The following is a 15461-nucleotide window of genomic DNA, read 5'->3' on the forward strand; positions in this document are numbered from 1 at the left end:
AGTTTCAAGAAGGAGAGCGATGGACAAACTGTCCACAATTAATTAACATCTGGACCCTAATTGTACCAAAGACTCTAGGACTACGCATCTCCCGCCTCAGTAATCTCTTTAAATCCTCATGTCATCCAGACGAAGGTCGTCATACACAGCTGTGGTTCCTTTAAACAGGGAAACTAAGAGTGGGTGAGTCTGTTCCTCAAACCCGTCCCGTCACTGACTGGTGCTCATGAAGTCGAGGCGTGGGAGAGTTCGTGATCGGATGCGTTTTATCGAGGAGAGCTGGAGGAAGCTTGACGGAAGAGCTTTTTCTCTGTGTATAGTTTTTGTTTCACATCTCGAGTTAGGTTGTCCAGAAATCGCTTTCCGTGCCTTTATTGGTCCAGCTGTTTCTAAACTGTATTTTGAAGCAAATGAGCTTAACCTCAGTCTGAGCTTTGAAAAAAGAAAATTTGAGGATACATTTTGTATTAAATGTTTTATAAAAAATAGAGAAACAGAGCAGAATATACAACATTCACATTTTAAGTAGTTTTAACTTGGGCTAAAGGCTGTTTCACAACTTCACTCGCCTGAGTGTTTTCTCAGTAGCTAAAGGAAGTAGATATATAAAATAATGCAGCGATGAGATGGTGACAGATCCCGCTCTCACTTCTGCTCTTCTGCGTTTTTCTGGGAACAGAAGAAAACAAGACGTGAGCAGCTCTGCCTGGACGACACGGAGGTCCAGTTGTTTGAAACAAGCAACACAAGCTGCTCCTGCTCTGGTTCTCAAGAGTGAAATCTGCACCTTAGCTTTGCGAATGTTGGCGAAGAGTCTGAGGAGCTTTGGTGTTTGTGGTTTGGGTCCAAACAGAGTTAGACCCTTCGGCTTGTCCTCCTTGCCTCCTCCTGGAGCTTTGGCCTTGACCAGTGCCCTTTTTATGATCACAAAACACAAAGCAGGAGGTTGTCAGTATTCAGCAGGATTACAGTTGTGCATCACACAGTTGTAACGACTCACCTGCCCTTCCGGGCCAGAACCTTCTGGGACTCTGGGTAGTGGACCAGGATGTCAAACAGGTCTTTCTTTTCCAGGACAGAGAGGTTTGCGAAGCCGTGTGCTTTCACGTTGGCCGTGCGCCTGTTGCCCCCATCTTTAGCAGACTGTAGTAAACTGAGTTTGAGGAAAGACGAATACTTCAGGTGTCAAATAACACTTTTTGATGTTGTCCTACTGGTCTTTGTCATCACATGAGTGGGTTTACGAGGGTTTAATGATTACAGCTTTGAAATGTATCATAAATGCTTCCTCTCGCTACAAACAGGCTTTTTAAATTAAATTACATTTTGTTTGGGTTGTTAGAATATAATTACACAATATTAATTACATTCCCTGTCCATCATGTCACACTTATGCAATGTTCCAACATTTCCTTCTTGTATTTATGATTGGAGTCCAGCCGCTACGTAAACTCTCCTCCAGAACTTCCCAAGGGTTCTCCGGGGGGGTTAAAGTCTGGATTTGGGGATAAATTCAGATGTGAAAACCATATCTGATGTATTAGTTTGCTGTCGTAGCCTCAAACAGTCCTGCGATTGTAATCCTGGACTTTGGGAAGAGCTTCCAGAGAAGAGCGAGGCCCAGGAAGGCCCGCTCGCTTGTGATTTATCCTCAGGAACCAGATTTAATTTCTTTGCTTCAGACTCACCTGATTTCTCCAAACACGCAGCCGGCCTTCAGCGTGACAAACACAATGCTGTTGTCAGGTCCTCCCACCACCTGCACCGCCCCACTCTTGATGATGTACATCTCCTTACCGATGTCACCCTGCAGAGGACACGATCGTTGCTGTCACGTCAAAGGTCAGAGTTTTGTTTTCATGATAAGCATCACAACTCACCTTCTTCACCACAAAGTCTCCTGGCAGGTAGATGATGGACTTGAGCCTCAGTAACATGTCTACCAACATCTGCTGGTCGCAGCCCTGTGGAGACGGTGTTTAGTCAGGGTGCTGTTGAGGAGCTGCAGAGCTCCACGTGTGCATTAGTTTACCCAAACTACTCAGTGATCTTCAATATGTCATATTTTTCTCATATTATTTTTCCTTTTGAATCTCTCTAGTTATAAAACGTTTAACAATAAAGCAAATATTCATTCTCCGGAGACACCCCCTGGACACTTTAAACATCAATTACATTTTACATGTTGTTTTATTTGTATCTTCCTGTTAAAACAAGCCTGCGGCGGCCAGCAGAGGAGCGGACTCACCTGAAACAGTGCAATCTTCTGAAAGGTGGCCAGATTGATGTCCACAGCGAGGGCAGTCTTCATCACCAGAGGCATCTTATCCAGGAGCTCTGACTCATCTGCAGAGAACAAGAGACCATTAGTTGGTCCATTAGTCAACTGTTTTAGTGTTCAGCTGATGATAAGAGTGGGACTAGTTTGCTTTTCTGCACACGGATACAAGAGCAGGGTAAAGTTTTCACCTAGCATTCCCTGAGCCGCCCAGGTGTAGTTGTACCAAGTGCGGACCCTGTTCTGGACCAGTTTAGGGATGGTGTAGGTGTTCATGTAGTCCACGCATCCATCCATGGACGCTCGGAAGTACGTCTCACCTGCCGTCGCTGCTCCGATGACGTCTCTCATCTGACAGGAATCAAGAACATGGATAAGGTGTGTGATAGCTGAGGACCGAGGGGAGGGTTAAATGCACTGAAGAAGCAAGTCTAAGGCCGTGCACCTGTCCAATCAGACTGGAGAACACAAAGACCCCGATGAAGAAGTTGGTCATCTGAAATATGATCTCAAAGACCGTCACGGGTTCTGGAAGACCCCCGATGTTGATGAGGCTGCGGACGGCGTAGTAGTAGCAGCGCAGGTACCTGTGGGGGGACAGCAGGGGGCCGGCCGTCAGCTGATGTTAAATGTGAAGTTAATCAAACTTCTGAACTAGTTAGTCCTCATGAAACTATCACATGTTAACAGATGACAGGGCAGACCTTCCTGAGTTCTGTCAGGGGGGTCGACTGTCCCACAACTGTCTCATTGTTAGCCTGGACTATCTGTTAAAGACCCCCATGAAGTTCCTGTTTTTGTCCAGGAAGGCATTTGACCCCTTGACCTTTGTGTTCTTTTAAAGACTTTAAGCTAAAGATGTCTGTTTGTTTCTTCATACCAAGCCTCTTTAACTGAAAATGTCACATGTGTGACCTTTTTAACCCCGATGTCTGTTTCGCCATATGTTTCCTCCCATTGTCCATTCACTGTTCCTAATATGGTAATGTTCCTGTCAAAGTTTCTCAATAAAAGCTGATGCAAAGGAGGAGCCAGCAAAGCATTTGTTGAGAGCATCCGAGAGGGCCATGTTGTTCTGCAAGCTCCGACTTTGCTTCCCTTCTGCAGAAGGCCTTAAAAATCATTCTAACAGCCTCTGTGTCTTTCCTAGTTTATGTTATGTTGATTTGGGACACAACATTAAACCTCAGGATGTCTCTGATCAGGTCAGGTTGGTACGTACGCCGTGCCCTGCCCGTCGTACACCCACGTGGTGGAGCGCAGGCCCTGGTTAACCGACGCCACGTAGTAGATGCAGGCGTTGATGTGGAGCACGTAGAGCAGGTAGCCTGTGGTCCGGGCCACTCTGCATCACACACACATTTACATATTTAAATATAAATGTCTTTTACTGTTTCCCCTCTGTATTTTATTTGTATTGTTTGTCCACTTTGATTGCTGCACGAGCTCCTACCTCCAGATGTAAGCTTTGGCCATGATGCTCTCCAGTCTGTCGCTGAACTCAAAGAAGGATTCGACCTGGAAGACACGGGGAAACACTTAAAGAGCTGATGCGGGAACGAGGCGACGTCTCAAAGACCACGTCCTCTCTTTTGGTTAAAAGGGTTAACTGCCCACCCACCCTGATGAAGCGGTTGAAGCGGTAGATGGAGGAGAATTCAAATTGCAGGCAGAGAAGATCAAACGGGAAGATGCTGGCCATGTCATTCTGAACAGGGACAAATCGGAAGATGAATTATTGAACCGAACCGTAGTCGCTTCTTCTGATCAGAAGAGAGACACGACAAGAGAAAGAAAACACTATGTTTTTTTAAAATCTGTGAGACCACCTTGTGTTTCATGATGCTATCAAAGGTTTGGTTGTGATTATATTCATCTGTAGTCATTGGTTACAACTAAGGCAAGGAAACGTTGCAGAACCCGCTGAAATGAACTGCTTTTCTGCATTATGTTGCCATGAAATGTGATCTGATCGTCTTTCAGGTGACAGTAATAGATAAACTCAATTGTCCCCGAGCTGATGACAAACAAACACTTAAAAATGTCTTGTTTCTTCGGTAGACAAGCCCCTTAAACATTCACACAGCTGGTGGTTTAAGTAAGTGAACTCATAGGCTAATAACCGAATTAAAACTAATTGGAGTCTAAATAATGAAATTACAATGGTGGAGGTGTGATTTAGAGGTATTTTTAATACCAAAAAAACTTCAATATTTCAAGTTTAGTCTGTCAATAAGAAGCATCTGCTGGTGTGAACCATGTCTCACAAAAAGGAGCAGCGATCCACATGAGGCTGGGCAGGGATAACGGGCAAACTCACATGCATTGATCTCTTATGCACCGACTCAAGATGATCCTAAACCGAAGTTCACCATAGGGCACCTTGGTAATCCTCAACGCTGCTGGGGAAGTGTTTCATGGATTGATGTAAGAAAAGTTTGATGTTCAGGAGGAATACTTGGCACTGGTCCCAACATAAAACATCCCCCCGACAGTGAATTGTGCTGGAGGGAGCTTCAGTATTTGGGGTTGTTTCACCGCCTGAGGGTCTGGAGAGTGTACCATCATCAGGGGTGGGATGAACTACAACACCCAACAGGATAATGGCAGGGTGTCTCTGTGGTGGATCAAGCTTAAGCTGGGTGAAACAGCGGGATTAGCACCTCAAGCATCAAAGCAAACCCACCCCAGAATAACCCCAGAAAAATAAAGATAAAAATAATATTAAATCTTTTGAAGTGGCCAGAGAGTAAACCTGAAATGTTTGTCTCAAGGTCACATCTGATTTTATGGCAACTTAAAGCAGCAAATCTATTAAATTCTTAGGGGTTCGCATACTTTTTCTTGCCACTCTGCAACAGTTACATATTGTGATTGACTAGAAAGTAGTAATATGTTTTTCTTAAAGGAGCATGAGGCAGGATTGAGGCAGGATTTATGAAAAAAAAGTTTTCTAGTAATAATGTCAGATGAAGCGTTCCAAACCAAAAAGAATGAGCCCTCTAGTGTATCTCTCTGTTGCCTTGAACAGGCTGTGTGCTGCAAAATGTGCTGCAATTCCGGGCCGCGATTTCCCGCGCTGGGCTGCGGATGTGACGTCACATGACGCTGCACGCACGTTCTCCCCGTTCTCCCGTGCCGGCTTCACTGTTGACTGCAGTACCCCCGACGGCCGTCGTGGCGAAGGGTGGCGCTAGAGAGTCTCATTTCTAAAAGGAGCTTCATGCTCCTTTAAGTCCAATGGAGGTAATTTATAAAGAAGACATGGCATTGAAATAGTATCAGCTAACAGTTGACTGTACTGATCTGATCACACTCACCTTAAATCGTTGTGATTTCCGATAATGCACCTTCGTCAGAGTTCGGTCTTTCTGTAAGCAACACATGGGTCAACGCTCATTGTATATCGTTAATATGATGTAAGTTCACAAGCGCCAGCAGCGATGGTCTGTGACTTACGATGATGTCTCCGGCTTTGACAAACTGCAGTCGCGGCTGCCAAACCATGATGTCTATGACGTTCACAACGTCAGACAGAACGTCAAAGAATATCCAGAATGGGTTGGTTGTTTCGTTGTGGTAAGGGAAGGCCAGGCGAGCAGTGCAGAACCACACGTTGTAGTTGTATGCCACTGCGACGACCGCCAACCAGGCAATATAGCGACGATCTGAAGAGAGAAAGAAAGATTGGAAGGACTTAAAGGAGCTCTGGAGGTTGTAACATGCCGAGGAAGGACCTGATCTACCTGTGAAAGGATCAATGGTGTTTCCCAGGACTTTGTCCATCATCTCCTCCACCGGTTGGAAGAGGACGTCGAAGCAGGAACAGTTGATGTCCGGGAGGATCTGTTCCCTCTTCCTGGCCTCCTCTGCCAGTCTCTCCTCCTCCGCTTTCTTCTCATTCTCCAGCCTTTTCTCCTCATCCTTCTTCTTTTTCTCCTCCGCCTTCTTGGCCGCTTCCTCTGCCTTCTTCTTGTCTGCCTCTTCTTTAGCTATCCGTTCCTCTTCTTTAAGTCGGATGTAATCATCTTTCCTCAGAATGGGTGCTGAGCAGACAAAGAGAGAGAGACGCTGGGTTTTCTGTCGTTTACCTGCATGGATGCAGCTGTAGTTCATGTCCAAACCAACTTACTGACGGGTGGAGTGATTTCTGGAGACGTGGCATATGGGTCAATGACTTTCTCTTTGAGCACCTCCGTTCGCTCTTTTAACATCTGGATGACATGTCTGAGGGTGTCGTCTGCGTAACGGGAGTAGACGACGGGTGGAGGTGGAGGAGGAGGGGCTTCCTCCCTAAAAACCAGGTGGAATGATTGACAGAAAGACAGACGGATAGGGTCAATGTGAAGAGGCATGAGTGAATAATGAAGATTTGTCATTACTGGGCTACAAGAGGCAGATACAACCCAAAATCACCTAATAAAACACAAACCTAACTTCTAATGGACAAGTCCTCTTGGTAACATCTACACTGTCTGCAAAGACCATGCAGATCTTTGAAGTCAACTGTAGCTTGCATGCGAACACCATCCCTGATCATTCTTAGTCACACCCCCTCTCCCATTAAGCTCCTAATCTGCTTTCCCGCTTTAGAAGTCACATGCTGCAGATCACACAGTGGCCATTGTGGCCGCCTCGGGCAGGGTATACATATGCTAACTTACTGGGAGGGTCTTACTGGTGGTGTTGGTAGTGGTAGGTGATGTGTGCGTGTTCACCATCAGCTTTTATTGTTCAAAGAACTGTGGTTTGGAGAAGCAGATGCAGTCCACCAATGTGAGAAGGTATTAGTTCTTAAAATAGACATAGATCAAGTGGAGGTCACAACCTTCCTTGTGGACGTTATTTTTAATGCTCAAGATCATTGGTTGAGTTGGTTGGTCAGCAGGATCCTGGATCTTTAGAGTCCCTGAGTCATTTTCATGTTTTAACATCGTTGGCATCCCCCTCTTTTGGCCTGGTCTCCTTCTCTAAGAACTCGTTCCCATAACTGAGCTGGACTCCTGTGGCCCTATGAGAGACTAGCGACCTGTCCAGGGTGTACCCTGGCCTCTCGTCTGATATGAGCTGGGATAGACTCCAGCAGAACCCCGTGACCCTGTACAGGATAAAGCGGGTATAGAAAAATGGATGGATGGATGGACGAATGAGCTGAACTTTCTCATTGCTTCTCCTCGTGGCTCCCGTTGGCAAACGGGATAGGCCTGTTTCTGTAGTGATCCTCTACAGTGGGGCAAGAAAGTATTGTGTCGGACACCAGTTGTGCAAGTTCTCCCACTTCAAAAGATAAGAGGGCTGCAATTTTCATCACAGGTATATCTCAACCATGAGAGACAAAATGAAAAAAAAAATCCATCCATCCATCCATCCATTGTCCACCGCATTATCCGAGTCCGGGTCGCGGGGGCAGCAGTCGGAGCAGGGATCCCCAGACTTCCCTCTCCCCAGACACTTCCTCCAGCTCTTCCGGGGGGACTCCAAGGCGTTCCCAGGCCAGCCGAGTGACGTAGTCACTCCAGCGTGTCCTGGGTCTTCCTCGGGGCCTCCTCCCGGTGGGACATGCCCGGAACACCTCACGAGGGAGGCGTCCAGGGGGCATCCTATACAGGTGCCCGAGCCACCTCAGCTGGCTCCTCTCGATGTGGAGGAGCAGCGGCTCTACTCCGAGCTCCTCCCGGGTGACAGAGCTCCTCACCCTATCTCTAAGGGAGCGCCCCGCCACCCTGCGGAGGAAACTCATTTCGGCCGCTTGTATCCGGGATCCCGTTCTTTCGGTCATGACCCAGAGTTCATGACCATAGGTGAGGGTGGGAACGTAGATCGACCGGTAAACCGAGAGCTTTGCCTTTCGGCTCAGCTCCCTCTTCACCACGACGGACCGATACAATGACCGCATTACTGCGGACGCCGCACCGATCCGCCTGTCGATCTCGCGCTCCGTTCTCCCCTCACTCGTGAACAAGACCCCAAGATACTTAAACTCCTCCACCTGAGGCAGGAACTCTCCCCCGACCTGGAGGGTGCAAGCCACCTTTTTCCGGTCGAGAACCATGGCCTCAGACTTAGAGGTGCTGATTCTCATCCCAGCTGCTTCACACTCGGCTGCAAACCGCCCCAGTGCATGCTGAAGGTCCTGGCTCGAGGGAGCCAACAAGACCACATCATCTGCAAAAAGCAGAGATGAAATCAAGTGGCTCCCGAACCGTACCCCCTCCGGCCCCTGGCTGCGCCTAGAAATCCTGTCCATAAAAATAATGAACAGAACCGGTGACAAAGGGCAGCCCTGCCGGAGTCCAACACGCACCGGGAACAGGTCTGACTTACTGCCGGCAATGCGAACCACACTCCTGCTTCGATCATACAGAGACCGGACAGCCCTCAGCAGAGGGCCTCCGACCCCATACTCTCGGAGCACCCCCCACAGGATGCCACGTGGGACACGGTCGAAAGCCTTCTCCAAGTCCACAAAACACATGTGGACTGGTTGGGCAAACTCCCATGCGCCCTCGAGCACCCTGCGGAGGGTGTAGAGCTGGTCCAGCGTTCCACGGCCAGGGCGAAAACCGCATTGTTCCTCTTGAATCCGAGGTTCGACTATCGGCCGAATTCTCCTCTCCAGCACCCTGGAATAGACTTTCCCCGGGAGGCTGAGGAGTGTGATTCCCCGGTAGTTGGAACACACCCTCCGGTCCCCCATTTTGAAGAGAGGGACCACCACCCCGGTCTGCCAGTCCAGAGGCACTGTCCCCGACTGCCACGCGATGCTGCAGAGGCGTGTCAGCCACGACAGCCCCGCAACCAGAGACTTGAGGTACTCAGGGCGGATCTCATCCACCCCCGGTGCCTTGCCACTGAGGAGCTTCCGAACTACCTCAGTGACTTCAGCTTGGGTAATGAATGAATCAACCTCTGAGTCCTCAGCCTCTGCTTCCTCGACGGAGGGCGTGTCAGCGGGATTGAGGAGATCCTCGAAGTATTCCTTCCACCGCCCGACGATGTCCCCAGTCGAGGTCAACAGCTCCCCTCCTCCACTGTAAACAGTGTTGGCGGAGCACTGCTTCCCCCTCCTGAGGCGCCGGATGGTTTGCCAGAATTTCCTCGAGGCCGACCGGTAGTCCTCCTCCATGGCCTCCCCGATCTTTTCCCAGACCCGAGTTTTTGCTTCCGCGACCGCCCGGGCTGCAGTCCGCTTGGCCTGCCGGTACCCGTCAGCTGCCTCGGGAGTCCGCCGAGCTAAAAAAAAATCCAGAAAATGTATTTCCAAATTATAGTGGAAAATAAGTATTTGGTCAATAACTAAAGTGAATCTCAATACTTTGTTATATATCCTTTGTGGGCAATGACAGTCATTTTCTGTAAGTCTTCACAAGGTCTTCACACACTGTTGCTGGTATTTTGGCCCGTTCCTCCATGCAGATCTCCTCTAGAGCAGTGATGTTTTGGGGCTGTCGTTGGGCAAAATGGACTTTCAACTCCCTCCAAAGATTTTCTATGGGGTTGAGATCTGGAGACTGCACTCCAGGATCTTGAAATGTTTCTTACGAAGCCACTTCTTCGTTGCCCGAGCGAAGTGTTTGGATCATTGTCATGCTGAAAGACCCAGCCACGTTTCATCTTCAATGCCCTTGCTGATGGAAGAAGGTTTTCACTCTAAATCTCACGAGACATGGCCACATTCATTCCTTCCCTTACACGGATCAGTCATCCTTTTGCAGAAAAAAATATCCCCAAAGCATGATGTGAGTTTTTACCGTTCTTGTGATAATTTTTACCCCACGGAGTGAGATCTTGCGTGGAACCCCATATCATGGGAGATTATCAGTGTCTTGTATGTCTTCCATTTTCTAATAATTGCTCCCACAGTTGATTTCTTTACACCAAGCTGCTTAGCTATTGCAGATTCAGTCTTCCCAGCCTGGTGCAGGTTTACAATTATGTTTCTCACGTCCTTTGACAGCTCTTTGGTCTTGGCCATAGTGGAGTTTGAAGTGTGACTGTTTGAGGTTGTGGACAGGTGTCTTTTATACTGATAACCAGTTAAAACAGGTGCCATTAATAAAGGTAACGAGTGGAGGACAGAGGAGCCTCTTAAAGAAGAAGTTACAGGTCTATGAAAGCCAGAAATCTTGCTTGTTTGTAGGTGACCAAATACTTATTTTACCGATAAATTTACCAATTCATTCAGTAAAAATCCTACAATGTGATTTCCTGGATTATTTCCCCCCATTCTGTCTCTCATAGTTGAAGTTACCTATGTTGAAAATTACAGGCCTCTCTCATCATTTCAAGTGGGAGAACTTGCACAATTGGTGGCTGACTAAATACTTTTTTTCCCCCACTGTATATGCGTGACAGCTCTGTTTCTCACTTAGTGCGGTTACACGCACATCTAAATCAAGCTATTGGCAACAATCCAGCTAAGGATTAAACTGGAGTTTCAGAGAAATCTAAGTATAGATGCACGAGAAGACAATCTATTATTGAGTGAGCTGCATTTGAATACGCGATGCTAGGTGGTGCCACAAGCTCTTTTGCGTTGAGGTTCTTCTGGTTAGTTCTTTGTTGTTTGTCTTATTCTTCTCCTACTCTGTTGATATTCAGGTTTTCGCAGTGTCATCATTTCCGGAAGGGGGAATCCCGGGGCAGTCACTACATGCCGGAATAACTCTAATTAGGACCGCATTTTATGGCACTAATAAGACAATCTCAAGTCCGGTTCGACTACAGCCCGGCTAAGGTGTACAGTATACATGGCTTTTTTTCAGTTAGTGCATGTAAATGTACTGAGTGTTGCTCATCTTCTCACTTGCCACCACCAGTCCATTCAGAAGGAACGGTTCATCTTCTTCTGAATCTTCATCCATGCCCATTATTGTGACGATGGAAGTGAACTCGACACTTGATAATATTTGATACTAGTAACTTTTGCATTGGTCTCCTCTTCAACTGTTGTTCTCCCCAGCACTGAACTCTCCACATCATTGCATTGAATCCTTGAAGGTTATTTTATAAAGGTGCCAGCCATCCAGCATCCAACAACAGAGGCCTGATTGGGAGACTTTGTAGTGATCGTTGCAGGTGTTGATGAGGTTGGTCCATTTAATCTGGGATGATCAATAGACCGCTGATTGGTGTTTTGACCCTGTAACGCTGTTTCTGATGCCTTTCCTAGCTTACATGTTGTAGATACTGTAAGCAGGGTATCGGAGTCTTCGTAAATCGTTTTTTACCATTGTGTGATCATGGTCATGATCTTCATCTGCCCTCTGTTAGCCAGTCTGAGCGAGTGAGTAAGTAAGCAATATATTCATTTATGCTAACAAGTGATTGAGTGCTTAGTTTCTTCAGCCAGCGGATCATCCTAGGTTTGGTTGGAGTCGAGACTTGTTGGCCTCCTGCATTTGTATTGGTATTCATGCAACTGCTCATCATTCGCTCTTCCGATCTTCCAAACATTTGACCCTCTAGCTCATCTTTGTCATAACTGAATCATAATAACTGACCATAAAAATGCATTGATCGGAAAAACGATCACTTCTAACCTTATGAATAAAAACAATCCAAATACTTGCCTGTCAGAAAAACTACTCACAGTGCTCTATCTACATCATCTTTGCTCCTAATCCAACCCACATTGGAGGAGACGGAGAGACACAATGTATATAAACCAAGCGCTAACTATCCAACGTCTGGGTTGAGTCTCATGCAGGACTAAGATCTGTTGCAGTTCCTAAACTGACCACTAGAGGGTGGCTGCGAAAACGAGCCAATCTTCGTTGACTCCTGTGTTAAATGTCAAACCTTATAGCAGAAATAACACACCAGGAGATTTTATATGAAGCAATAAATGTATTTGTTAGTTAGCACTGGTTCCAATATAACAATATCATCCCCAACAGTTAAGTGTAATTCAATTTTATTTATATAGCATCCAGAACACGACCCCCGAGCAATTATTACATAAACAATGGCAGGTAAAAACTCCCCTAGTGGGAGTGTTGGAGGAATTTATGTTAGTATTTATTTAAAATGACTGATTGACAGTCTGCTCAACCAATGGCTAGCCGTTATCATTTCATCATCGCTAACTGTCATGCTACCGTGCTTAGAAAAGCAACCATCCATTTGTATGAACCCAGCGATGGCTAAAAGCTTAGAATTTACCATCGAGAACATGTTAATATTCTGCTGCAAACATCTGCTGGTGGATCTGGAGATATTTCGCTCAAGGAACTGTTAGTCAAAGCAATCTAAGAATTTTGGGCCTGTTTCCGTCGGCTTCTAAGCAACATGGCACGAAGAAAAACGGGCTTCAAAACCGCTCTTCGGAATCCTGTGGGTAATGCTTTGTCCATTGTTTTTTTTTTTTACAGTGTATGATATTAATGTATTCTTACCCTTCAGCCCCCTCTGGATTTGCGCCCTCAGCCGGAGCCGGAGCTGGAGCTGGAGCTGGAGCTGGAGCTGGAGCTGGAGCTGGAACCGGAGCCGGTGCTGGAGCCGGAGCCGGAGCTGTAGTTGGAGCAGAAGTTGGAAACAGTCTAACATTAACCTCGTATCTTTTATGCGTTACTCTAACCGCCTGACGGCAAAGCTGACAGTTTCACATAAATCCAAGTGTGATCGTGATCGTGAAAGCTGAATGTGGTCATGTAATGTTTTTAGAGTCCACGATGTGTTGTCAATTTATAATTGTGGTGCATTTAATGTAAATCTACTGCGCTGTTAACAAACAGCGTTGACACATTCTTCAGCAACATTGAAGTAACTACTCATCAACGCGCTCAAGTGAGCAAAAAGAGTCAGTGAAAGCATCTACTCGTTTCCCCTCCTGGCTTTTTCTGAGAAAGGGGCATTGAGCACAGATTTGTTTTTATCATATTCACATAGATCAGATTCACATAGAAAGTGAGCAACAAACAAGTGAGCAACAAACAAGACAAAGTGTACACTTGCAGAAACAAAACGAGTCACGAGGCGAAAGGAAAGGCTGCAAAACTCGTAAGACCTGGACCACCCTACGTTCAATATCTACTGATGACATCAAAACGTCTAAAGAAATGCGAGGAACTATACCTCACCTGCTTCTGGCTCTTCTTTTTTGTCCTCCTCCTCTTTCTTCACTTCTTTTTGTTCCTCCTCTTTCTTCTCCTCTTCTTTCTCCGGCTCCTCTACCTTTTCATCCTTCTGTTCAGGTGGCTTGTCCTCCTGTAGCGGACAGACTTGATTAAATTATATCTACAGAAAAAAATCTACGTAAAAGGTCACAGCAGAGGAACAACTGACTGGATCTGAAAATCATTTTGATTTTACTCTTCCTAACCTAGAGTGATAGGTAAGGGAGATCGGGTCTTACCTGGGCAGGAGGAGCAGGAGGAGCCGGTGGAGCCGGGGCAGGAGCCGGGGCAGCAGCCTGAGCAGGAGGCTCAGGAGCACCAAACAAGCTTTTCAGCCTGCTGAACATGTCGGGGCTGTGAGCGGGCTACAGCGAGCGGGTCCGACCGTCCATCTCTCCTCCTGGAGCTGAACACAACCCTCTGATTCTTGTCTCCCTTCCGTGCAACCGACTGAGGCTTTTACATTTCTTAGAAAGAGTAATTCCCTCTGGGCCCTCCCCCTTTTTTTTCCTGGAACCAACACCAGATTGGCCATCACCTCTCTGCCAGGCGGGATGATGGCTTCCTAGCTGCAGTGACCACAGTCGGGCTAAAAACCCAGCAGGGTTGGAAAATGGATATTAGTGATTCAAATAAAATAGATCTACACGAGGGATGAAGTGCATGATGTTTACAGGTGATGCTGGAGGACGAGAGAACCCAACCACACATTGATTATATAATCTAGCAATTATAAATGACTAGGGTCACCTTTATGTATAAGAAAATAAATGTGTTAGTAACACAGTTGTGGGGTGAAAGTGGTTGCTGTTATTGCAGATTATTAGTCGTCTCTGGCTGCAGAGTTCACAGGCTAAGAGACCACGGAGGTAATCTGCCTGCACGGTGTTCCCGTCTGGGTAAGGAGATTAGACCAGATCTCCACGGGGAACACCTCAAGCTGGGAGTTTACAGAACAATGACAAAATAACAAACTTCACAGGACAAAACGTGAACCGCCATTAAATCATATCATTGTTTATTTGAGCAGATATTCGTGAGACAAGATGAGTCAACGTAACTGCTATGGATCACAGTGATGTAGAAAGTCTGTTAGGTGTCCTATCTGACAGGACAGCCAATCAAGAGGTGAAAGACGCGTCGACGATTAGCAGTAGATCAGATCACAGTCTGTGGATTGTAACGGTGCACGTGCCATAACAACTGGTAAACAATCAGTGGACAAACATATTTTTCCAGTGTATGCTCGTTACAATGAGGCAGAACTGCTGTCTGAAGGGTCGTTTACACAAGCTGAAAATAAAGCAAAATAATATTTGTAGCTGGTTTATTAATGATCTCAGAGTTTGTAGCGATAGATTCGGTTGAAATAAATTTGCCGACACATTCAAGTCTGTGTATTTGTAGAAAAGAGTTTGTGTTCAAAAAAGATTTTGATATATAAATATATATAAAAGAAAAAATGATGTGAAAATCTGTTGAAATCAACAAGAGAACAGTGTTTTTGCAGCAGATCAGCCGGGAGCGTTTCAGGAGCGGGAGCCTCCACGGACCGCCTGCCAGGCTGGATTTGTGGGATTACGAGTTGACCTGAAGCCTTTGAGATCACGGGGGAACACCAGCGCTGTCTGCTCATTAAAACATGTACAAGTCATTGTGTCTCCTTCTTTCTGGAACTATTCATATAAAAATGAAGACGGGTGTCAAATGACTGGACTGAACCTCTGCTCCTACGTGGGAATCTCCTCTAAAACTATCTGACTTGTTTGCACTGAAGGTTAATGTCATGTCAATAGACGAGTCGGAGTCTGGTCATGGTGGTTTGTTTTGAGATTCCACCTCTAAATTGAACCTCTTCTTGTCTGTGGTTTAAATCTTTAATTTTGAAGATTCACTGGATTCTCTACACTGTCCTCGTCTCTGACTCCCTGCCGGCTGGAGCTGCTGTGTAAACGGCTTACATGCAGTCAAGCGCCAAAATAGACGCGACGTGTATGTATTTTTAGCAGAGCAGAGCAGACGGTGTCTTCTGGGACACCTCTAAATTGTGACGCAGCTGTTTCTTT

At 46.4% G+C, this 15461-nt stretch overlaps 1 protein-coding gene across 1 annotated transcript; it reads right to left on the minus strand.

Annotated features, from left to right (window-relative positions):
• Window positions 1-566: 566 nt before the first annotated feature.
• cngb3.1 (cyclic nucleotide gated channel subunit beta 3, tandem duplicate 1) lies at window positions 567-13787 on the minus strand. The gene is made up of 18 exons (XM_061714057.1): window positions 13781-13787; window positions 13635-13691; window positions 12676-12790; window positions 6411-6571; window positions 6025-6324; window positions 5738-5946; window positions 5599-5649; window positions 3900-3986; window positions 3732-3796; window positions 3501-3623; window positions 2724-2865; window positions 2470-2629; window positions 2249-2346; window positions 1881-1964; window positions 1689-1807; window positions 1001-1153; window positions 788-914; window positions 567-669 (listed from the first exon to the last, which is right to left on the minus strand). The coding sequence occupies exons 1-18, from the start codon at window positions 13785-13787 to the stop codon at window positions 646-648; spliced, it is 2082 nt and encodes a 693-aa protein (XP_061570041.1). The 3' UTR covers window positions 567-645.
• Window positions 13788-15461: the final 1674 nt, after the last annotated feature.

Source organism: Cololabis saira, chromosome 22, assembly GCF_033807715.1.
Source record: "Cololabis saira isolate AMF1-May2022 chromosome 22, fColSai1.1, whole genome shotgun sequence".
NCBI classification, from domain to species: Eukaryota; Metazoa; Chordata; class Actinopteri; order Beloniformes; family Belonidae; genus Cololabis; species Cololabis saira.